The 25,421-nt window shown below is 49.0% G+C and overlaps 1 protein-coding gene across 20 annotated transcripts in view; it reads right to left on the bottom strand.

The window, feature by feature from the left end:
- ERI3 (ERI1 exoribonuclease family member 3) overlaps positions 1-25,421 on the bottom strand; it is a 134,867-nt gene that overhangs the window by 69,791 nt on the left and 39,655 nt on the right. For all 20 annotated transcript variants that reach the window (XM_054535982.1, XM_054535968.1, XM_054535978.1 and 17 more), the window contains 2 exons: positions 22,314-22,373; positions 17,512-17,603 (listed from right to left, as the gene is read on the bottom strand). In XM_054535982.1, the coding sequence (XP_054391957.1) occupies positions 17,512-17,603; positions 22,314-22,373 (152 nt within the window). The remainder of the gene's footprint in view (positions 1-17,511; positions 17,604-22,313; positions 22,374-25,421) is intronic.

The raw sequence follows: 25,421 nt of genomic DNA, 5'->3' as shown, positions 1-25,421 counted from the left end.
TAGCTAGTGATGGATGGGCTGGAATTTGGTTATCAGGAAGAGCTGTCAGCCAGAGGTGCCTATCTCCTCCCCCACTACGCAGGGCATCATTACACTGTGGCATCGAGGTAAAATATGACCAAGGGGAGGGAAGGAAGAAAGAGGGGAAGGCTGAGCTTACACACGGAGCAAATTGAGCAACAATGAGAGCAGGCACGAGGCTGGGACGTTAGTTATCTGCCCGTGACACCTTTTATCTCTGCACAAATTGGTCCTTCCTCCCCCACTGCATCCTCTTATACAAACAGAGGCAGACACAATGTGTCACCACTGCAACAGCATAGCAATTTAACCCGAATTAGTGAGGGGGTCAAGCTAGGAAATAGGGGTTTCTCATTTCAACAGGTTCCTTAGTCTCAGCTCTGAACTACCACATTGAGTGGAGGAGGGCAGAGAGAAGGCAGACTCATAATTGAATTCACTCACTTGGCCGCTACTGATGTATAAAAAATTAATGCATGAGCCTCCTACTTATCAAAGCTGGTTAGTATCTATCTCACCTGCAAGATCTACCATGTCAGAAGACACAGCATGGCAGGCATAGCACTCAGTGCCTTTAGCCGGGATAGGAATCAGCAAAAACAGGAAGAGAAAAGCACTGCCCAGGTGTCCTGGAAGCATCCTCAAAGGCCATTGCAGGTTTGGTCTCAATCGATCTCCTTAAAGCCAGAATCCCTTCTATGAGGCCTTATTTGTAAAGCATGTTACCCTTGGTTGGCCATAAACCCCTGCTAGAAGCCTACAGGATAGAGTGCTGGGGAGGGCTGGGGAGACTATAGGAGCAGATCACATCAAAGCTGGTTCTTGACAGTTCAAGAATACACTTCAGCCTACACAGAAAAAAGGTTGGCTCCACCTCCAACAGAAGATGTCCAGGTTGTTTTATGAATAACCCCTCAGACAGAGAGTCCCACACTGCTGCGCCTGAAACTGAGGATGCCAATGGCAGCACTGATGGCACTGACAAGGCAGAAGAGCAAGGAGGAGAGGAGCCTGGCCTTTTCCCCAGTGACCTTGCCTACTGCAGGACCTGGAGTTACAGATGGAGAAGGCACCTTGGGACTCATTCTCTCCATCAAAGTCCCCTGATGGTGGGGCATGCAGTTCAACCCCTGTCCAGTACCACGGCTCCACTACACTAAGATAGCTTGGTCAAATGACTGTGTGTCCTGGGGTAAGTGACTTACCTCCAGGCCCTGCTCTGTGAGGGTTAAAGGAGCCAACCAAGGGTAACATGCTTTACAAATAAGCCCTCATAGAAGGGATTCTGGCTATAAGGAGATCGATTGAGACCAAACCTGTAATGGCCTTTGGAGATGCTTCCAGGCCACCTGCATTGACAAGACAGTGCCTTGGTCAGGAAAAGGATACTGGAGAAGGCTTACTAGGGGTGACAGGAAAAGGGAAAGTTCTAGAACCACTCCACAGCTGCAAAACAAATTCCAAGAAGCTTGGGCTGAGGGAAGGAGTTATGAACAGAGGAAGCACCTTGGGACTCATTCTCCAAATCCAAAGAATCAGCACACAAATACCAAGGAACAAAAGCCAAGACCCCAGGCCAGACACAAAATGAGAGAGCTTTCTACCTCAACCGACCACTTTATATTCAGGAGTATCACTGAGACCCAGGACCCTCACACAGAGGCTAATGGAGCCTGATTTCTCTCTTGAGAGGGCTTCCAGGCCCACTCAGAAGATAACCATAGCAGACGCAGAATGGCCACTGCAGGAGTGACTACTGAGAAGTGGCCATCTCACTTCTGCTGGGGGAGGGCAATGTTGAGGGCACTCAGAGACTCAGCTGCAATTCCCCAGGCTCAAGCAAGCGTGCGTGCGTGCACACATGCGGTCCCTCCATTCTCCTCTGCCTGCCCACAGCCCTGGGGGGAATGCACTGCTGACTTATCAGCCCACTTTGCCCCCACACTTGCCCCCTTCCTCTGGGACGGCTGCAGGTTACAATTCCAACCACAGGCTTCAGAAAGATGATACACTTGCTGGAGCCTGCAAAGGGTCAGGAGAGAGTACTGTTTGAAATACCAGCATGACAGCTGGCTCCTTGTCTGTCTCTTCCTCCCCAACCCCCTCCCCAAACTTGTCATGGTGCAAGAAGTCTATAAGCAGCCCATCAGCTTTAAATATCAGTGTGCGTGAAGCAGGAGCACGAGAGCGAGGGAGCGGGAAGCCGACAGCGAGCGCCTCTGTCGCCACTGCCTGTCAGAGAACACTAATGAATTTCACCACCAACAGCCAGGCTTCAGATGGGGGTGAGCTGGGGGCTGGGGGGTTTTCTAGGGAGAACTCTGGCAGTATTAAAACATATTTTCCCAAAGCCCTGTTAATAAATGTCATGGCGGAGCTGAGAACTACGGCCTACCACCAGGACTTCAAGGGCAGAAAGGGGTGGGGCAAGCCCCGCTGTCCTCTCAAACAGGGAGGAGAGTGCAAGCATGAGGCTGGAGGGAGCTGGCTGAGCCCCAAGGTGAGGCTGGGTGACCTCAGCAAGCCTCTCACTTTGTCTTGCCATCGTTATCCTTATGCAACTCATCAAGGCCTTGGGATGCCTTGTTGAGAGGACTAAGATAAGAAGGAAAGGCCTGAGGCAGGGAGAGATGACCAGCTGTGCCTTCCTGGCCAGACTTACCACCCACCCCACCTCAACCAACTTCAGCTCACTCACTTCACAGTGAGGCCCCACGGCAAGGGGTTACAGGCCATGCTTCCAGACCCAGGCGAGGTGGGGTGAGAAACTCTGGCACCAGTCCTAACAGGAAGCTACATTTCCCCACAGATGTCAGGAGCCAGAGCTCCTTATTATTTTACAGATAAAGGAATGGAGGATGAGAGTGGGAATGTGACTTTCCTAGGACCCTACAACTAGAAAGCAGTAAAGCCAGGAATCGAAACTAGATCTCTTCATTCTAAAAGCCCTGTTCTTTCCACAATGCCACACAGCTTCTTTGAGGAAGGGCTGATCACCTCACTGTCTCCTGTGTGTCCTCTACTCCCAGGCTCTGCCCTTCCCCTCCACTTCCCCCTACTGGTACACACGCACCTCTGGCCTGGCACGGGCCACAGCTGCCATGTAGCACTGGGCTGGACTCCAGGCCAGGGTGAACCCAGCCGGGCAGAGAAAGCCCTGGGAATGAGCCAGGCCATCACCTGGGAGTCTCCACAGCTCACAGGACATGGCTGCAGGCATAAGCCCTCCCACGGGTGCCCTCTGCACAGCCCTGAGCAGGAGTGTCTGATCTGGCAGCGACCTGCTGTGCAGGGGGCAAATGACATTTAATTTCCTCTTGGTTTCCCTATAGTACAGACGAAAGGCCGTCACCTGCGTCTGGGTCTGGCGGCACAGCTGGAAGTGTTCCCAGACATGCTGCTCTGTAGAGTTCCCAGCAGAAACCAAAACACAGGCAGTGCAGAGGGATGCTCCGTGGTCCAGGCTGCTGGTGTTCCCAAGGAAAACCAGCTTCAAATCCCTAGCGCCAAAGTTGCTCAAAGTCTCCAAAAGGCACTGTATAAGCACATAGTGCCTCCCTGCTCCATGGCTCTTTAGCCTATCTGCCAACTATCTCTCATTTCTTCCCTATGGAGACCACATGAAGCATACAAGTGCCACAAACACGCTGTGGAACCGTATGACAAACACCTCCCCAGTGCCACAAATGGTCCTTAAAATTCTATAACTTGTACCTCCCCAGCCCCTCTCTAGAGAAACAATAGGACAAGTGCCTCTCCGGTGTCCTTTCCATGGCAACTCATCAGGGAAAGGCACAGTGCCCCACCTGTCATGACTGTAGAAGTGCTGGAGCTGCCACCAGGGCCTGGCCAGAGCCCTCTTTCCCAGATGGAATGGCAGAAGCCCCAGTAGGGAGTGGGTATGGAGAGCAGGCTGAGCAAGTGATGGGAGGTTTCCAAGACACTTTGGTCAGTGCCTCAGCTAATGAGCTATTCTCTTTTTGGCCAGGGAAACCAGGAGCTCCTTAGCAGATTGAGCTGTCTCCAAGATAACTCGCTCATCCCACTACAGTCTTCCCCTGGCCTGTGGCCATCTTGACCCTATGTCTTAACTGCCGTTGTGTGGCCTACGATGCCCTCTGGAGGCTCCGCAGAGAGGCATCCTCCTAGCGTTCAGGATCTGGGTTGCAGTCTGACCTCCGCTCTCACATAGGTACTCAAGACACAGTTGTACCCTTAACCTTCTAGCTGGTCTCCTCTGCCCTGATTCCAGCTCCCCTGACACCTTCAAGAGGTATAAGCACTTGTCCTATACAGAGTAAGACTTCTGGGCACGCATTAGAATAGGCTAGTGATCTTTAAAGTGTGCTCCATGGAGTTCTAGGGTTCTAAGGAGGAACATCAGGCTACTTCATGGACTGGGGAAAAAGGAGGAAGAATGGGAGAGGAAGAATTGGCAGGGCTTTTCCCCATCTTCAACCAGATTCACATTGGGCTTTAAAATTATGTTCAAAAGAAAAAAAAGTTTAGTACTAAAAAAAATACTACCATTCCATCTCTCTACCGTGCTCCTCTGGATTCTCGCAGCATTTGTTTTGTGCCTTCATTGTAGTGTTTTCATACTCTACCTTACTTACCCTATAATTAGGTATATGTGTGCTGGTCTTTCTGTCCTGATCACTTGGCAGTCCCCATAGTCCCCAGCACAGTACTTACAGGGCCCAGAGCAGCTCTCAACAGGTGCTGACTTCAGGCTACTACCGGAATGCCAGCACTTCCGGGATATAATGGGGTCAGCACCTTCAATGGCAATTTCCAACAGGATTCCTTGGGAGAGAAGAGCTGCAGTGGAGGGTAACTGATATTTACTCAAAGGTCCTCGTGAAGATGTATAGCTCATGCCACTCTTAAATCAATGAATGGGACACATCTGCTACCACGAACAATCATCTAAATCAAGTTCCAAGGGACCAAACAGACGTTTGCATTTGGCCAATCTTTGGGAAAAATGCAACAAATTTCAATAGGAAATATCACTCATTAGAAGCTTCCAAACCCTGCGTGTGGGACCATGGGAACACAGGATGACGTTCATCAGCTGAGCATTCAAGGGTCTGTCCCCTGGCTTCCTGTAGCCTGTAGAGGAATCACTAGTCCCATGATTCTGGTTATAGGACTGAGAATGGGTAAAGCCCCTTGGCCCCATCAACCAAGCCTACTGTGTGGGTCTCCTTCTCCAGCTAGGTTTAGGGAGGGGGCCGGGAAGGCAAGGGACTGTGCTCATCCTAGCTAAAGCCACTTGTTAATAGGCCCTAGATTCCTTTATCCCTGGGGAAAGGAAGGTAGCAATGAGCTCTCTTCTCCACCCCCCTCCACCGTGCCTCCCAGCAGGGCCAGGGAGGACAGCCATTAGTGTGTGCCTCAGCAGACAATGGGGAGGAGAAGTCTCCAGAGCAAAGGACAACTGCAGCAATTAGAATGCAGGGAGGTTCAGAAGCTATTTAACTGGGTGACCCCTGAGGTCGCTGCATCTGACTCCCATCCCTGGATAAATATTGTATGAGAGGGGAGGGGGTGAGCGAGGGAGCCAGAATGCTGCTCCTCCTTCCATTCCTTTCCCCACCCCATGCGCTGCCTCCAGCCACATACACCAGGAACATTATTTACAGTCCTGACAGTCAGAGCAATCACTCTGCTAACCAAGAGGGAATGGACAAAGTCGACTTACCAAAAATTGACTACGGCAATTGAAGAAGAAACCAGAGCTGAGCCAACACAGATGCAAGGCTCCCTCCACAATCTGGGTCCAGTTGAAGCAAATGTTCTGTAACCCCAAAACCCCAAACTAATGGCAGAGAGTAAATCAGAAAAATAGAGCATCCTTCCACCTTTTAGGGGCCCCATAATGGAAAACTCCTGGCTCTCATCACTACCTAGGTGCTCCTTGGCAAAGATGGGAGTCCTAGCTACCTGCCCAGAGGAAGCCGAACCAGCTACATGCCACTTGTCCAGCTTGCCCCTTAGCTGACCTAGTCGGGAAAGGCCAAGAGCAAGAAAGTCAGATATCGCAGGAAGGGGTCAGGGTGGGGGAAGAAGAGAGTGTTTGAGTGCAGGCTGTGCCTCAGCCCCCACATGCACCGCTCCTCCAGTCCTGCTCTAATGCACCCTGACATGCCTCTGAAGACAGAGAGCTGTTTGCAGTCAGCACCGTGATTTGTTAGTAATTATTTCCATGGTGTCACATTGCTGTCACTCTGTTAACAAAGAGACAGGCTGCCTCGGGCTGCCTGCGAGAAAGAATCGCAGAGAAAAAGGCCTGTCAGGCTCCCGGGATTCTCTGGGCTGGCTGGCTTTCTTCCCCAAACCAACATCCTCGCAAGCTTTGGAAGAAACAGTTTTACAGAACTATCAAGTCTGAGTTGTGTCACCCTTTAGCCAGGGACACTGAGAATTTATCCCACCCACTCATAGTTGCCCTTCCCAAAGCCCTACAAAGCTAAGCCCCCAGAGTCCACAAATCATTCAGGCATGGGCCACTATGCCAGTTGAAGCCTTGAGTTCCCTGGCCTTCAACTCCTAAGACCTCTGCTCCCTGACTCATCATCTTCACTGGGGTGTTCACAGCCTCTCATGTGCTCTTAGGAACCTGACCAAAGAAACCTAATTCAGACCAAGCAGAAGCAGCCACCCTATTGGCATGGCTGGGGAATACGAAGAATATGATGGCAGGGCATCTTTGCCTCTTGAATCTGCCAGCCCCAGTTCAGGAGCATAGTGGCTCAGGTGCCAACACCCCTGTAGCCTTCATGTGCCTCTGCATCTGTGAAGAGTCACTTACGGAGCTGTCTCCGCATGTGACCTGTCTTTCCCAGTGCCTGGATCTGCATAGCATCTGCACTAGAACTGGTGGTTTGCTTTAGCACAAAGTAATGTCTCCATTACCCTGGCTGGGAATTAGAGGACAGATTGGCAAGCGCTGACAAAACAGAGGTCACTCACCTTACAGGCATGGAAAGTTGGAGATTAATTCTCTCCTCTCACAGAGGGAATCAGATTCCAGGATAGTGGAATGGAAGCACCAATATTGAGAAACCCTTTCACTGCCAAGCAGCAGCAGCAGCTAATGTCACCTGTACCAATATCCGCAGAAAAGGAAGACAAAAGCCCACAAGCCCTAGAGAAGTCCTGCCAAGGTGGCAAGGGCTTCACCATCTAGCTCCTGCAGAATCCCAAAGGACAGAAGAGACTGGACATGACTAAGATTCTTCAAGCATTAGGTCCAAAAGGCAGACAGCTGCAAGCGCTGGAATGCAAACTCCATGAAGGCAGGATGTTTGGGAAGTTTTCTTTCTTTATTCACTGCTGTATCCTTAATACCTACAGCAGTGCAGGGCACATAGCAGGTAGTCAACACATCTGCTGAAAGAATAAATAAATGAGTCAATACAGCTCAAAGGCCACTTCCACAGGGGCCAGTCTCTCCCTATCACAAGACCTCAGAGAAGAGGGAGGACAGTGTGGGTTCCAGAACAGACAGGGAAGACCACATGGCCAAAGGACTGGAATTAGGTTTGAAAGGGTGAGGGGGATTGGGACAAGCTGATGGGCATAGGGAGATTCTCATATTAAATTGAAGATTCACATATTCATTCAGCAAACATATACTAAACAACTAAATAAAGTATAATAGATGTTCCAACAAAAAAAGAATAAATAAAATGTAGTATAATACAATGGACTACTACACAGAAATATAATAAAAAGCCTAAATTCTTGATACATACAATGCACAGGAATCTTCTATACATTATGTTATGCAAAAGAAGTCAGACACAGGTCGGGTGTGGTGTCTCATGCCTGTAATCTCAGCACTTTGGGAGGCCAAGGCAGGCAGACTGCTTGAGCTCAGGAGTTCGAGACCAGCCTGGGCAACATGGCAAAACCCTGTCTCCACAAAAAAAAATACAAAAACTAGCTGGGCCCAGTGGCACGTGCCTATAGTCCCAGCTACTCGGAAGGTTGGGGTGAGAGGATGACTTGAGCCCAAGGAGGTGGAGGTTGCAGTGAGCCAAAATGACAGCACTGAACTCTAGCCTGGGTGGAAGAAGTCAGACACAAAAGAGTATGCCTTGCATGATTCCATTTATACGAAAGCCAACAATAGGTAAAAACTAACCAAAACTAACAGAAGTCAGAACGGTGGTTAGTTGGCAAGGGGAAAGCATCACTGACTGGGAAGAGGCATGAGGGAACTTTCTGGGATGATGAAAAAGGTTCTTGATCTTGACCTGGGTGGTAGTTACCCAGGTGTATACTTGCATAAAACATATTGAGCTATACACTTCACATTTGTGTATTTATGCATCTGTACCTATTTCATACCTCAATTTTTTTTTTAAGAGACAGGATCTTACTCTGTTGTCCAGGCTGGAGTACAGTGGCACAATCATGGCTCATTGCAGCCTCAAACTCCTGGGATCAAGCAATCCTCCAGCCTCAGCCTCCTGAGTAGCTAGGATTATAGGCATGTACCACCATACCAGGTTATTTTTTATTTTTATTTTTATTTTTAATAGAGACAGGGCCTTGCTACCCCAGGCTGGTCTCAAACTCCTGGCCTCAAACAATCCTGCTTCAGCCTCCCAAAGCACTGGGATTCCAGGTGTGGGCCACTGTACCAGACCTCAATTTTTTTTAAAGACCCAAAAACAAGCTGATGTTCAAAAAGGGTTTAAAAAAAACACAGATCTAAGCAATATCTCATACAAAGGAAAACATTTTCCAGAAGCACCAGTGGTTCCTTCTTGGAGCTTGGGAAAAAAGGTCTTCCAGCCTTCACTCTCTATCTGACAGAAGTCAGAAAGGCCCAAGCAAATGGGCCTAGGAAGGTGAGAAATGTTCAAAATACAAGAGTAGAGCCCAGGTCCCCCACCTAGGAGGTTGTGGCCTGGTGGGAAGCTGCATGGAACCTCTATTCCATGCCAGGTGAGCTATAGGAAAGCAGAGATAGGTCATACAGTCCAGCCAGGTGCCCAGCTGGTTCTGAGGCCCTCTGAAGCAGCCTGTCTGTTGGATTCCGCTACAGAACACAGAACCAGATTTCCAAAGACTGTCCTGAAGAGCCACCAACATAGGATCCAATTTGTCTTCCTGACAGATCAGGCAGACTGGCTAAGTTAGCCCAACTCTGGGCTAAGGTGAAAGTCTCAGAACATACAGCCCCTCCAGCCAGCAAGGAGGAGGTGATAAGACTCTCATCCATGGTCAAGGGGAGAGCCTCATATCAAATCCAGGGCCAGAACGAAGGCAGCAACACTTGCTTCTGGACTAGTTAAGCAGTAAAGAACTACACAGTTATCAACTCAGGCCAAAGCACGAGGCTCCTACTGCCTTGAACATCTCGAAGCCTGATCAGTCATTAAGCAAGTATCTTTATCTTTTATCAGGGTTTTCAATGAGCAGAATTTCCATTCCAGGGGTTCCTATAATCACTACAATGATTTAGACCCTCTGACACCTTCCTAGTGGGTGAAGAAATGAGGTTGCCACTGGGGTTCCACCCTACAGCCTAGAAGTGCCCAGAAAGTAAAACGCCAGACGCCCTGTCTGCCTTGGAGGGATTGTGCTTGTTGATCAGACAGCAGAGCTTCTCTCCCAGTCCCCATTGAGGCACAAAGTCCTTCCAGAGCAGAGCAACTATCCCAAACTCAGGCTCTGAGGGAAGGACATGGGGTGAGATGCCTGTTGACTTGCAGCTCCAGGATCACATGGATAAGTGTGAAGGGAGCCAAGGTTGCGAACCAGAAGAGATGCTATGGCTCCACAGAAACCCGCTCCTACCCTCAGGCCTGCATCTAGGAAATGGTTAATCCCCAGCCAAGCCCATCATCAGGAGCCCCTTTAGTGCCAGTTCTGGGCCCGGGGACATGTGCAGGAGGGGGCTTTCATGTTTGTGAGTAGGCTAGCCCCAGGGGCATCAGGCAGAGGCGGAGCACCCCTCGCTCCTCTAAGCCCAAGAACTCTCAGCCCAAGGAGCTGTCAGGCTAACGAGGCTACCCCACCACCACTCCATCTGAGCGTGGCAGGCTGCACCGCACGACTGGCTTCAGGTGGCTCTTCTTTAATTAATGGCATCCTGGGCTCTGCAGGGAGCTTCACCCCACAATGAATGGCCCTCTCTCATTAGAGGCAAGCCTGCCATGATGTATTCAGGGTGAGGGCCAGGATTCATTTCCCTGTCTGTGGGTTGGGGATGGGAGGGAGGGGAGAGGCAGCAGGGAGAGATTTATATCAAGTGACTTGGATTAGCTGCAGCTGAAACATGACCCCATCAACTCACGCTGCCTTCTTGGGGCTAACCCGGTGCACCTCTGCTGACGAGAGGGCTCTAGGGAAACTGAAGGGAGGGCAGAAGATCTGGTTCCCACTCTCTCTGAGCTCAGACTACAACTCTAAGGCCCAGAATTCCTATACAACCTTCAGAACCTCCTCCCCCTGCCCCCACTGTGCACTGGGAGCCTGGGCTGATTCTGAGCCAACCTTACCCATCAAGACACTTTTTATGGCCAGGAAGCTGACCCACTGCCCTCATGTCCACAGGACTGAGGCCCTGACTACAGCCTCAGTTGGCTTTTCTGCTTTTGTAGTAAGCAATACCCTCATTCCTCACCCCAGAGAAGGAGGCCTCGACATAGTTTGCCCCCATAACTGCCACCTGGATAGGACCCAAATATGTTCTGCCACAGGGCATCTCAGACCTCAGGCCACCCCACACTAGGGAAAAGTCTCCAGGCATCCGTCTGACACAAAAACATGCAATCAGCCATTACCTCACTAGGACGATCCACTATGCTGAACCCCACCTCCAGGGTAGGGAGGTTCTGGGCACACTATTCTCCTTCCCTCCACTACGCTGACCCACCCACTCCAATGGCTGAGCAGGAGGAATTGCGGTCTTCTAGGCAAAAAGAGAAATTGGGGCCTTTGGCTATCCAAGTTTCTGATGTATTTCTCACAGACTTGGAAAGGTCACCCTGCACTCTGCTAGCCACATAGGTGGTTGTAGGCCTAGGAGCTAGGTTGATTCAGACTGGTAGCAAACAGCACATAGCCCTACAAATTCCTCATGCAAATATCACTAAATTTGACTTTCAACTTTGCTTGTGCTTGGGAGAAAAATACTTCAGAACCTGCCCTCTTTCCATTCTCAGCCCCCTTAGAATGCCCAATTCACGAAGAGAGCTGGAGGGTGGGCTTTCACCTGTCCCTGTCAGCCAATCAGAAGGCTGTCTGGCAGACCTGCTGTGTCCCTAGGAAGGCCAGGCAATGCCTATCATCTGCACGCATTCACTCCATGTCATCCATGCTTCTTCCTGGCCCTGTGGAGGAGCATTCATATCTCTTTCCTTCTCTACTCAGAAAGAGATGTAGCTCAGTTCCGCTTTGCTAAGCCCTATTTGGCAACATGTCTAAACACATGCAAACTTAATTAGTTCAGGAGGGGAGCCCAAGCACTTGCAATGACAGATAAAAGTAATGGGAAATGAGACAAGTCAGGACTGGCAGGGAGTTCTTACTCAAGCCCCTTCCCCCAGCAGGCTGCTAATCAAGGGTGATGCAGCTCCGTGCTGGTACCAACTGGTACACCTGTGGGCAAGGGGCAACAGTGCGATGCCCCATGTGCTTCCAAACATAAATACAGAATAGAGGTGTCCAAAGTGAAGTTGGCTGAGGTTTCCTTAAAACAGACCTGAAGATTCATTAACTTGTAACCCTGCAAGGAGGCTCTCAGGCAGCCCCAAATCATCCCCACCACATCTCCTGGCCAACTGGGCTCCCATATCAAATGAACTTAACAGTCCACACCTCTACCGATACCAAATGAGGAACCAACAACCTACGGTGTCAGAAAACATCCCAAGGCTCTGCCACTCAGTGCGAACAAAGGAGAGGAGAGGGGCATTCCCGCCGTGTATCACCAAACCACAGCCCATGAAGGAGGACGGTCAGACAGGACGGTCGTTAAACACATGGTTCTAGAGTCAGAATGCTCAGGTTCAAATCCCTGCCCTGCCACAAACAGGTTATATGCCCTTGACAAATTACTTATCTCTCTAGGCGTCAGTTTCCTCATTTGTTAAAAAAGGATTATAAAATGAACTTATTCCACAGAACTGTGGTAAGGACTAAATGACATCATATGTGTAAACAGCACAACAGGGCTCCTGATAAGTAATAAGTGCTCAATAAACACTCTCTTTATTCTCTGACGTTCACTTTTCCAGGAGTCCCAACCCTCAGTTCTGGAGGCACAAATCTCTCAGAGAAAGCATTTTGCACTGCTCCTGGGACCAAGCTCCTCCTCCCTGGCCTAAGCCCGTGGGCTATCTCACCCAGTACTCACCATCGAGGGCCCAACACACAGTGGCAGTGAGGAAATCCAGGGCTTCCTGAGATAAGCAGCATAGTTCTCTAACTCTTCACATTCAGGCTGGTGTAGCAAGGCCTGAGAATTCCTCCTCTAGTCCATTTGTCCTGTACACTGGCAATGAATGCTTCCTGAATCTACCTACTAATAGTCCTCTGTTGTTCTTCCTGAGCAGAGATTCCACAGGAACTCCATTACTTAGTTGTCACTTATTCAACAATTATTTACTGAACATCTACTATGTGTCAAGCCTTGTCCTTGTCCTAGGGTTACAACAGTGCTCACAATCTAGTGCGAGAGAAAGACAAGTAGAGGCAGCCACAGCACCATTTTATGTATTAATGTGTACACGTGCTCCAGGAAAACAAAGGAAGGCACCTAGAGAAAGAAGAGGGATCACTAGGAACTGGCCAGCTCGTGCATGTGGCTGGTGGGGAGGGGTGCGGGGGTGCCACAGAGAGTATTGAGAAGTGAGGCTAAAGATGTAAGCAAGAACCTTGAAAGTCCCAATAAACACTTTGGACTTTACCCTTGAGGGCAAGGGCAAACCTTGAAAGGTATTAAGCTGAGGGGTGACATAATCTGCTGTAATTAGGAGAATGGAATAGGAGCAGCAAAGCTGGACTCAAAGAGACTAGTTAGAAGACTTTTGTAGCAATCCAAGAAGAATATGATCATCTTGACTAGGGCAGGGCAGTAGGGATGGGAAGAAAGGAATAAATCTGAGAAACCTCTGGGAGGCAGAATCAACAGGATTTGGCAATTAATTGGTGTGGATAGAGAAGGGATAATTTTCATATTTCTGACAGAACAACTCAGTAGACGGTGCCAGTCATTATTTGAGGGAATGATGGAGGACAGGGTGTGAGGAGAAAGATAAACATCTGAGCTTGAAGGGGCCTATGGACGTCTAGGTGGAGATGTAGAGTAGGTAGCTGGATATGCAGGTGTGGTGTTTAGGTGGCAGATGAGGCCGATTTCTTTTCTCCACTTGGAGAAAAAGATTAGAAGACATCAGCATACAGAGGATACTTGAAGCTATGGCAAAGACGAGATCACTCTGGTAAGTGTGAATGTGTAGAATAAACAGAAAAGACAACCAGGATAGAGATCAAAGAAACACCACTATTTGAGAAACACCAACATGAAAAAAAGGAAGGTAAAAAGTATTAATAATCTACCCAAGTGACGGAGGAGGAGAAGCCAGAGAAACAGAAAACATAACGAAAGTATAGATAAAGATGATTTCAAGAAGATTGAAGTAGTCAGCTGTTGAGCAATGCCAAGAGGACTCAGCCCGACCCGCAGCAAGCACGTCACTAGGCCACCCTTCCAGCCATCTTCCGCATCCCCACAGGACGGTCACTACCCCACAGTGCTCGCCCAGGTGCGTGGTTCCATCATGGCACCTTTCACTCCAGGTAGCAGCAGTCTCTTCAGTGGTCTTGACCGCTTGACAGCAGCCTCGAAGAAACCTCAGTAGCCCCTGCTGAGTGCATGCTCCCCATCTCCAACAGTGATAGTGTAATCTGGGCAAGTACCTTTCCATCTCCAGACCTCCTAAAACCTGAAGTGAACTCCAGGTCCACACCTGCAGAGCACAGCCAGAATGTAGTATGCACACCCCAGCAAGAAGGCAGGGGAAAAAAAGGAAGTCAAATGCCTGCATTTACGTGTTCAACCTCTCTCCTCCCTCCAGGGGGAGGAAAACTTCCTGCTCCAAAACTGAGGCTGAGCCCAGGTGAGGGTCCTCTCACCAGACTGAGCAGGCCCCTGGCCCCTATTCCACCAGAGCAAAGCATCTGATTCTCCTACCTTCTCTAAAGGGGCCTCTTCCCAGACTGCACTAAGGGCCAGGGCCTCCCTCAGGTCAGCTCTTTCCCTCCAGTCTTTCCCTCTTCTCAATCTTCCTTCTTCTCAGACTCACGGCCCACTGGGAAAGCCTCTAGTCTAGGTTCTCAGCCATGCTGTGCTACATGGCTGGTGAACGTGGATCTTCAAGCTACAGGCTAAAATCTAAGTTCCTCAAGTGGGTGCCTGTGCAGGTGTCCCTTCTCAGTCTACACCAGCACTAACCCCACCACCATACCAAAGATGGAGCCCTTTGAAAGAGGCACTTTCTACCTGGGTAAGCAGAGAAACAACACCAAACCCTATGGGAAGCTTCAAGAAACACCAAGCAAGGCGAAGAAAAAGTGGGTCAGGTAGGGAAGGCAAGCTGACCAAGAGCCAGACCCACAACAAATGTTGTTTCTTGAAAAAATTGAGAGGGGAAATTAAATCCACACTACTAAATAAAAACTCGCCTTAGCAGGATCTGTGACTACACATCGAAGCCCACGTAAACTTGGAGAATCAACTCATCTGGCTTTGACAAAAGATGGACATAAAATGATTTGTCAGGATGGGAGCAGATTTTTTTTCTCCAGTGGGATTTATGCTGCCACTTCAGTTCCCATTTCTCAGTGCCCCACTTATCAGCCCCTTTCCAACAAAAGTGATGCGAAGCTGCTGAGGGGAGAAGGGGAGGAGGAGGTAAGGACAGCAATGAGAAGGAACCATGGCTTCCGGAAACTAGTGTGAAATGAAAATGTTTGCTGAATTCCTAAGACTTAGTTAAATCTGAAAATGGATGTCAAAATAAGAAGTAAGCCACAGACTAACAAGTTGTGAGTGTCAATTTAACACCACCCTTGTCAGGCTCATCTGCAGCCTTTACCGGGCACATAAAAAGGTGATGGCTCTGACGAGAGCCATCTGACGAGCCTCTGCCGAGGTTCCAGGAACACCGATTAGCTGTGCGCTGTCACGCAGCACTACTTAGGTTTCCTCTCCGGCTGTTTTTATTTTGTTACACATTTAATTAAGAGGCTTCCCAGCAGTTATGCAGAGACCTGCTTATAAGAGGCAGCCACAGAGCTCCCTCCCGCAAGCCCTGCCACCTGCTTCCTTTCTGAAAACCCTTTTCTGAAGCTTCATCAGCCTTCCCAGTCCAAACCCAAACCAGCCCACAAAGTCTGCCCTACCCATCTCTTTTGGAAACTACACGGTCTTAGAATTCAATTCTGTCTAGCTACACATCTTTAGCTCTCTGAGCCACAGGGGTTTTTGGTTTGTTTCATCTATAAAAGAAAGACAATACCACCACCCACCAGAGACGGCAGTCAGAAGGTGTGGATGCAGTAAGGTATGTGCTCATTAAAACTTGGCTTCTTTTCATATATGGTTCGGTTCTACAACTCAATCTCTTTTCTTGATGATATCATTTTTCAGGAAGAGGCAGGGCAATCTCCTGGGTCACCAACACCTGTCCAGGGCCCACTGTGCTACAGAACAGGCCAGACCAAAAGAAGACAGCACCCTCTGAAATTCCCTCTCCATCTCATGGGGAGACCAACTCCAAGCTTATAGTCTCCAACCTCATACACGGGAAAGTTTTCATATACACATATATGTACACATCGTGCACAGTTAAAGTAGAAGATTCTGAAATGTGTGTGTTTAGAAGGTGAAGATGCCAAAGAGAGAACAACACTGGAAGAAGGGAGTCCTGGTGAGGCTACCTGGAGGAAGTGGACCTCTGTACTGGGCCAAAGGGCCTTCCTCCTGGGCCATATGAACCCCAGAATTCTGGGTATCAGCCTGAAACTGGCCCCACCTTGAGTAGCTTCTCTTGGGCTACAGAGATCCACGTTAAGTCCCTTCCTCGCTTTAAGGACTCAAAGCTGCCCAGGACGCTATTAACAAGAACAAGAGTCTTCTCCCTCCACTCCTTCTCCATGGACTCCTCCTCTGATTCATATCTGCTTCTAGTCCTAGCCTGTATAATTTCCCTGACAAAGAGATGTCATGTGGCAATATGGAGACCCTCTGGAGTAAACCAAGAGGGGTGCAGTCAGTTTGTGTACACACCTGATGGGTGTGGGAGATGAGGTCTCTGTGTGCTCATGTGATTTGCGGCCTTTTCTTCCTCCTGTCTCACCTAGAAAGTTGGGGTCCAATAGCAGGCTTGACACCCACCTGGGTACATAACTTCACCTCAATGCCCAGCATCCAAAAGGCTTACAAACGGCCTTGGTGAGGAGATGACACCTCATGTGGTAGAAAATGTTACTGCAGAGCTGCTACACCACACCCCTCACCAACATCCCACTTATGCTCAAGTTCAAACACACACACAAACACACACAAACACACACACACACACAGACACACATACATGGAATACTTGCTGCTACCTTCAGTCACAATGAACACAGAAGTAATCGATTCTATGACTTCTCAGCAAACAGTGCCCCTACCACCTCCATCCCACTTCAGTTCCCTGGGGGCCATCTGAAGCCATGTATCCTTGAGGGCAGACAAGATGCACAAGTGTCAACCCAGCAAAGGAACTGGTTCTGTCTTCCATAACCGGGACAGGATCAGGAGACAAGGTAAAAAAACAGTGGGGACAAAGGAGGAAAGAGGAGGCTGGTGACGTGGGCAGCTTCCCGGAGCAGCCCTCGCTCATCCCACCACTGGGCTCCCAGTTGGATCACCAGGGTCTTGCAGGCCAGATAAAGCGGCAGCATAGTATAATAGTTAAGAGCAAGGACCTAAGTTTGAATCCTGGCTCTGTGTGTCCTTCGGTAAATTACTTAACCTTTCTGTACCTTTACTTCCTCAGCTATAAAATAGGAATAATAATAATGCCTACTTGATATGGTTGACAAATAAGTTACTATATTTCATTACATAGTAAACATGGTATTTGGCTTAAAATTTTTTTTCCAAGACACTCTTTTAACTCCTCCCTTCCAGGGCAATAACATACAGCCCCAGCAATCGGAAGGGCTCTCGTGAGCAGTGAGGCCTGGCAAAGGCAGGAAAGCCCCAACCATCCAGGCAGGCCCTTGACTTGCCCACACCCTGCTCCAGAGAGGCAGAAGGCAGGGCTCCCAACCCTCTTCTATCCCTGATAGCCTCAAAGACCTGAAGAATCCCTGACCCAGCTGCCTTGTAGACATTTAAGCCTCCAAAAGGCAAGACCTGGTCCCACAGATTCCAAGCCCTGCCAGCAAAGTAGCCCTTCTCATACTCACATGACTTTTAAGTCCCAGTCTCCACAGGTGACAAAAATTGACTTGACGTTTGGATCTAAGAGGCCTTCCTTCGCCATCCACTCATCGACCCTCTGAAAAGTACACAAGAACAAATGAGATTTTCCTTTTTTTTTTCCCTGAGCCTGTGAAGAGCCACGACAGCAAAACACAGATAAGCTGCTTGTAATCAGAGCAGGAGAAAATTGTAATATTATCCAGCCATGGCCCCACTGTGGGCTCTCAGGCTTGGCTCAGAACCACGGAGGCATTTGGAAGACAAACCCTTAGGAAGATCCTGCAGCCCGAGTATGTAGCCGGAGGGAGCCCCTACACTCGCCTATTGCCTGGCAGCCTGCTCCAGATCCCAGCAAATCAGTCCAAATACCTTGCTCTGACTTGGCTGTTCCTGTCATTGGTCCCCTGGCCCAGCACAGAAGGCTGTTGTCCTGGGGCATGAGAACAGGGTAGTAGGAGGCCCCAAACAGGAGCTCCAACCCACAGCCTCACTCATTCATTTATTTGTTTTACTATTCTACCAAATGTTTATTAACCAATCTTACAAATTTGGTTATTCACCGAATGAAGGTGACGAATATTTTCACCTTAAGAGGCCCCTTTACTGGACTGGAGCCCCATCCTGACACCTGGGACAGTGCTGCCTGCTCCAGCTGCTAAAAGTTCAAAACTGGCCCCCAACTTCGTATTTCTCCTCTTCATGGTTGAGGATTCAAATTCAGCAGAATATTTTGAAGGCTGAGCTCAATTTCTACACAGGGAGAAAAACTGCTCCTAAACACTCTAAATCTTTCTTTCCCTTCATCCCTTTGATCAGTTTATTTGTGTTCACACTGGAAATTCAAATACTAAAATCAGTATACAAGAGAAATATCATAAACAATTCAAGACTGGGTGTGGTGGCTCAGGCCTGTAATCCCAGCACTTTGGGAGGCAGATGCAGGTGGATCACTTGAGGCCAGGAATTTGAGACCGGCCTGGTTAACATGGCAAAACCCTATCCGTATTAAAAATACAAAAATTAGCTGGGTGTGGTGGTGCACGCCTGTAATCCCAGCTACTTGGGAGGCTGAGGCAGAAGAATTGCTTGGGCCTGGAAGGTGGAGGTTGCAGTGAGCTGAGATCACACCACTGCACTCCAGCCTGGGTGACAGAGCAAGACTCTGTAAAAAATAAATAAAAAGAATTCATGAAGCATTGCCTATTTTTCAGAAGACCCCAGGCATGGAGAGGGAGTCACACCACTGCTTCTACCCATGCAACAGATGTCACCCAGGCTGGAGTGCAATGGCACGATCTTGGCTCACTGCAAGCTCCGCCTCCCAGGTTCACGCCATTCTCCTGCCTCAGCCTCCCGAGTAGCTGGGACTACAGGCGCCCGCCACCATGCCTGGCTAGTTTTTGTATTTTTAGTAGAGACGGGGTTTCACCATGTTAGCCAGGATAGTCTCGATCTCCTGACCTCGTGATCCGCCCACCTCGGCCTCCCAAAGTGCTGGGATTACAGGCGTGAGCCACCACACCCGGCCAAGAGATTATTTTTTAAGGCTATCTCACATAGTCATTAAAAATGCAGGATTGGAAGTCAGACGCATCTGGATCCCAACCCTCCAACCCTTGGCTATTCCATATCCTGGCTGTGTCACTGATGGGGAGTCATTTAAAAATCATGTAACCTCTCTGAACCTCAGTTTCCTTCATCTATAAAACCTTACACAGAGTTGTTCTGAGAATTAAATGTAATAATGTTTTAAGTACCTACCACAAAACAGGTAGTAGGCTGAGAAGGGGAGAAAGGCAGATAATCATAATACAATAGATCCAGCACTGGAGACGTGACCACAGTGCTACAGGACCAAGAAGAGGAAGTGGCTAGCCCTACCTTTCACAGGGAGAGGAGTCAGAAAAGGCTTCACAAAGAAGATAATTGAACTAGGAGCCTGACATGGTGGAACACAGTAGAGGATACTACAGGTAGAGGCAAAGGTACATGTGCAATAATTTTGTATTTGAAGCAATTATCTGTTTAATATCTGCCTTCCCTGCGAATATAAGCACCACAAAGGCAGGAACTCTGTCTTACTCACTGCCTTAATCTCTCATTCAGCACAGGATCTACTCAAGAGATACTTGCTGACTGACTGAAAACATGAGTAGGTAAAAGTTTAGGGTGACTGAAGTCCACAGTATATAGAAAGAAAGGACAGAGGCTGGAGGACTAGGTTAGGCCAGACTGTGAAGGGCCTCGTGTGCTCAGCAGGAAATAGAGAGCCCATGGATATCTTTAAGTATCTTAAGTAAGATTATTCTAGCAGGTATAGGCTGGCTCCCTGGATACCTCTGAGATGCTAGAGGCCTGGCCCACGCTAAAGTCATCCTTGACTAACGCCAAGGATCCTACCCTAGCTCCGGGCTATAGCAGCCCTACCAACCAGAATGTCAGAGCTGCTCCCCAGTGCCAGACTATGCAGACCATGTGGTCTCTAAACCCTCTTTACAGTCTGTACACCAGAGAATCCTCCTCAGCCAAAGAATCTTCCCAAAAGATAAATTCTGGATCTTCCACTGATAAATGGTCTGTCTCCTCTGGCCTAATTCCTTGCATGTATGTGCATGCGCACAAGCACGCACACACACACACACACACACACGTGCATGAATCCTTTTCCCAGGGTCACCTAAGAAAAGAGGTAAGGTGAAACTAGGGCTCCCTAAATCAGCATAACCTCCCCCAAGCTCACTGTTTTATATCCCCAAGTTAAGTGCCCCACATACTAGAGGGGCTCCCCAGTGCCCCAACTCCTGCACAGTGAGAGAGCAAGACACAACAGGAGGCCACACTCAGCAAAACTGGGACCTTACCACAGGAAGCACTCAACACTCAATGGGGTCCCTGGAAGCTTAGGACCCAGGCCATTCGCTTGCACAGCAGCTATTCAGTGAGCACCTTTTACCATGAGTCAGGTAAACATCTAGCTGGCTGCCTGCTAAGGGCCTTGGTTCGGACAAGAAATGAGCTCTTTATCTCCATAACCAACTCAGGACTAATCAGATGAAGCAGAGCCCGGTCTGATCTCCTAGTCCTGCCAGAAACTCTCTATTCAGGCTGATACCAGGAATTTTCCCTCCTTACCCACAAAGTATGTAGAAGCAGCAGAAAGTAGCTTCCTGGGTGAGACTCAGAATTCTTTAAGCACTCTGCTCCAGGGCTGGCCTAGGGTTAGCAGGGGGTTGCCTCCTCAAGACCACATCTCCTCCTCGACTGGGGCCACTGAGAAAAAAACCCATAACCTCAACAGTCCTGGTTTGCTGCTGGCCCAGAGCAAGTATCTTCCTCCAGGATCCCAGCTACAGATGTTCCAGGAAAAAGGTACCTGTCTTCTGGCATCCCCTCAGGAGCCAGGCCCTGGCTGGGGATGGCGGCTGGGACAGAGCAAAGAATGAGTTCCCTCTGTCTCCTTGAGTCTGGTTTAACAGGGAGCAGTCCATTCTGAGCTCCCTTGGTCACAGGAATGAATCTCTTCAAAAAAAGATGGTCAATATGGCTGGGAAGCATCTCAGAGCTCATCTTATCTTCTCCCAATCTACTGCAGGTGCCCAAACTCTGACTCCCAACCAGACTGGTCACAGCCTGGGTTCCCACACTCCCAGGGACAGGAAATACACTCTGCCACTGAGGTGAGCCTAAACTTGCCTCTCTGACCCTGGCTCCATCGTTGGGGGCCCCACGAAATTCAATCTGCATCTCTCTCCTCCATGGGACAGGATCTCTCGGCTAAAAAAAGGTATCTTGCCCTGCTCCCTGCCACTATGCTACTTCCTCTAGGCTGCACACCTCCAGTGCAGATGTGCCCTGCTATTCCTGCAGATATTCTGCTCTCTCCTATGCTTTGATAAGGTCTGAGCTTTGGCTTTATTGGTCTTAAAAAATAAATAAAGCACTTAATGAGATCCACAGGCTTTTTCTCTTCTCCACTCCCCCTATAGAGAAAGACATGGGAGGGGGACCTTCTCCCCCTGTGAAAATCTCCAGGCCAGAGGAGGGTGGGAGACAAGCTAAGACCAAGCACTGCCCTTCCTTATTCCCTCGGGCTACAGCACAAGAAACAGCATCTTAACCTTTTCTAACTCCCCGAGGAGAACATCCTAGAAGTGTGGTCTCTGCCAAGGGTTTTAAAGTCTTTAATTTGATTTCCCTCACATAGGCAATTGTTGTAATTATTCTGATTAGGAATCATTACCCAGTGCAGCCTCTGCACCCGACAGGCACAATGCATCCAGTGGCAAGCTGCAGTGGGGCAGGCGGGCCCAGCCACAGCTCCTGGAGGAGCTCTCAGCAAACAAAAGCCATCGATGGGGAGTTCTGGGTGAGTTAATGAAGTGCTCACATGCCACAAGAAGCCAACACTAAAGCTAAACAAAAACACCTCCAGTCCCCGGGGCTAGTCCCACAGTACCAAGCTCAGCTCCCCTACTCCCCAGCCCACCCAGCATAGGCTACCCCAGAGCCAGCCAGCACAGGGCCATAGGCCAGGAAGGGCTGGGGGCCCCTCTGCCCGACTCCTGGCAGCACTGGGACATCTTGTCAGAAACCCTGACGGGAACAGCTGGAGATGACAGATCAATGGTTCAATACTCTCAACAGCATGTCACTGATGTGACAGCAAATGTTATTCTAATCAAGCCATAATCACAGTCAAATTACACGGCTACATTCTCAGGAGGGGAGGGAGAGAAAAGCAGCAGGAAGGGGTCAGAGGTCAGGAATTAAAGGTCACTCAACCTACCTCCAGCACTTGCTGCAGGCTTGGCTGACCATCCACCATGGCTTGAATAATCCCAGTGAGCTGAAAGGAAAAAGAAATAGCCGATGGGTAGAAAACCAGGGTGAAGGGACTCAAGGCTGAACAGGACCCTTTCCTTTCTGTTTTTCTCCTTCTGTTGTAAAAGGCTCTGATCCAGCACTGCTTTAGGTTCAGAGCCCAACTAGAAGACTTGGGAATAAAGTCCCAGGACCCAGGACACAATGTGTGCTTCTCCCATAAAATCCTGCCCTGAGATGGGTGTACACATACACATGCTGACCACAAGGCGTGTTCTCACACCTGTTTCCACAAGGCATGTTCTCACACCTGTTTCAGCTTTCAGTTTGCAAACAAATTGATGTTACATGTCTTTTGTACTCAATAGGCTCAATAACTTCCCACAATTAAGTCTCAAGTAAATTCAGCTCCTAGCTTCACAGAAGTTCCCGTAAAACTTGGGGAGTGCTCATACAGGACAGGCACACTTGGCTTCAAGTCCACTCCTTCTCTGAGCCTCGATATCCAGCACTGCCCCCTCCCACACTCTCCCTAACACCTTCCCTAACATCCATGAAGTCCCACAGGCTCCTATCCTTCACCCTGCATACGTGGGCCATCCATATGAACTAGCCAAGCAAGAGACAGAGTCATCTTTAACCAATGGGGAAACTAAGACAAAAAAACCTAATGTTCAGACTATGACCTAGAGAATTTCTGACTCAGTCCTATGCTCCACCTAGGTCAGGCCTGGGTTCAAACAAGCTTGTTGTTTTGCTTTGTTTTGGTTTGGTTTAAATTAAAAAAAAAAAAAAAAAAGACCAGGGATAGATTGCCTACAAGGATCTGAGGGCATGAGGCCCCCATGTCCTGGACACCAACTGGAAATCACCACCCCCAGCATGTCCCTGGCTACTTCCAGAAAGAGCAGTATCTCAGACTTGCTTGGAAACTTCTTTTTTTTAAAGTGTGTTGGGGGGGGAGATTAAACTCCAATTAAACTATAATTACACTTAATGAATACCAAATACCCAACTCACAGAAATCACTGGCTCTAAGAGGGAAGGTTATTTTCTCATGGTGACTTACATGGGATGGTAATATACACCTTTTAGGGAGAAATTTTCATTTTAAAAACGCTGAGCTCCTCTACATGGGTTTCTGTAGTTCATCAAGTCATTATTAGGTGGTATTTTAAGGAAGTGTAAGGACACAGCCACTCTATTTTATATTCCAGAAACTGTTTTTATATTAATCTGTATTTTAATTGGGTAACAGCTGCTGCCTACAGACTTCCCATGGTCTAAAAGGAAAATAAATTAGAAAGATTAACTACACTGTTGTTTCGCAAAGCTTTAACCCACAGCATGCCCACCCGGCTGGCACCTCCACACCCTTTCCTTGCTTGGAAGACCAAAGAACTGCCCAGTAGAGGGAGGGCCTGAGTCAAAGAGAAGAAAAGATGGTCCGCTAAGGGCTGGGGGGCTGGGAGTGGGGAAGTGCCCTCGGTCAGCAGCTTCAATAATCTTGGAGTACAAAGGACTTCTCCTTTTATTTAGTCAACAACTATTCATAGAAAGCCTACTACAGGTTGGGCCGCATTACAGGAACTAGAGATCCGGCAGTGAAGAAAAATGTAAAAACTCTGCCCTCATGGAATACGTCTTCTCAGCAGCCCCCTCCTACACCCAGCCCCAACTAGTACCCAGAGCCTCTACACCTTCCAGAGCCACAAACTGAGCAGGCAGTTGCCCTGTTTTGCCTCAGGCATGAAGGGGCCAAAGAGAGTCAGGAGGAGGCTTATTACCAACCCCAGATTAGTGACAGACACCCACAGGCCCACCGCTGCCCATTCTGGTCCAGCTTCTCTCCTGTTAAGCCTAGGGCTTAGACACATCTTCAGGCCTGGAGCTGAGGCTCAAGATCAGGACCATCCTGGAAAAGGTGGACCACAGCCACTTTCACTTCTTAGGAAGCTCCAGGGTCCAAATGTTAGTCTTGTGCCTGGTCTGAGTTTCAGGGGGCAAGGTTAGGTCTACTCCTTCTCTTGGCTCCCACCAAGGGTCTCTCAAATGAGCTGAATGCCAAGGGCTTCAAGAAAGTCTCACTCACACAGGAAAGCAATGCACCCTTGCCAAGAGCCCTCCCTCCCTGGAGATAAGGCTTAGGTCAGCACCTGTGTGTACCCCATAAGCCCCTGCCCTGGGCCCCAGGAAAATCACTGATGTGGGGCAAGAAAATCACTACACCAAAATGGAAAACCAGGGTGCTGCTCCGGTGTTCTGCTGCAGGATGCCTCACTGCAGACTAAACCCAACTCTCCCACCTGGAGCTGGGGAAACGGAGCTCCAGCAGCCTGGGGCTTTCACAAACTCCACGCCAGTGCTCAGTGATCCTAGAATCATCAGCCTGGGAGGAGCCTAGTGAGGTCAGCTCCTTCTCTCACCATGCTTCCCAGACAACAGCCATTTTCATTTGTGGCCCAGTAAAGCATGGCTCACAGCTGAGCTCCTCAAGGATTTGCATTTAGCCCCCAGAGACACAGGGTTTGAGCAGTTGGCTCAGCTAGACAAAGCCTTCTCAGGGAAGGCCTCAAGCTCCTGTATTAATCCCTCCAAGGATGGACCACCCCTTATCAGCTCTGCCAAGGCACTAGACAAAGAAGGGATGAAATTAAAGTTAGTTCTGGGCTGGGCATGGTGGCTCGGCCTGCAATCCCAGCCCTTTGGGAGGCTAAGGCAGGAGGACTGCTTGAGCCCAAGAATTTGAGACCAGCTTAGGCAACAGAGGGAGACCCCATCTTTTTTTTTTTTTTAAGTAAAAATTAGTTCCTCTACCTGATACTAATGACCTATAAGACATGTGTAAGGTTTATACAGGATGCTATGAGGGAACGAGACAATTTTATCAAATTAATACTGGGAAGTTCTATCTTAGGCCTAACTTAAATCCTTTATGTTACAGTTTAAGCCCAGTCCCACCTGGGTTAATACACGTTTGTAAAAAGCTTTCACTCCTCACAACGAAAGGTACTAGAGCAAAGCCAAGTATTATTAAGCTGAGAACCAGGGCTCACAGGCTAAACAGAGCTCA

The sequence above is a fragment of the Pongo abelii genome, chromosome 1, assembly GCF_028885655.2.
Source record: "Pongo abelii isolate AG06213 chromosome 1, NHGRI_mPonAbe1-v2.0_pri, whole genome shotgun sequence".
NCBI lineage: Eukaryota > Metazoa > Chordata > Mammalia > Primates > Hominidae > Pongo > Pongo abelii.
The sequence above is the reverse complement of the archived record's forward strand: the minus strand, read 5'-3'. Positions and strand labels throughout refer to the sequence as shown.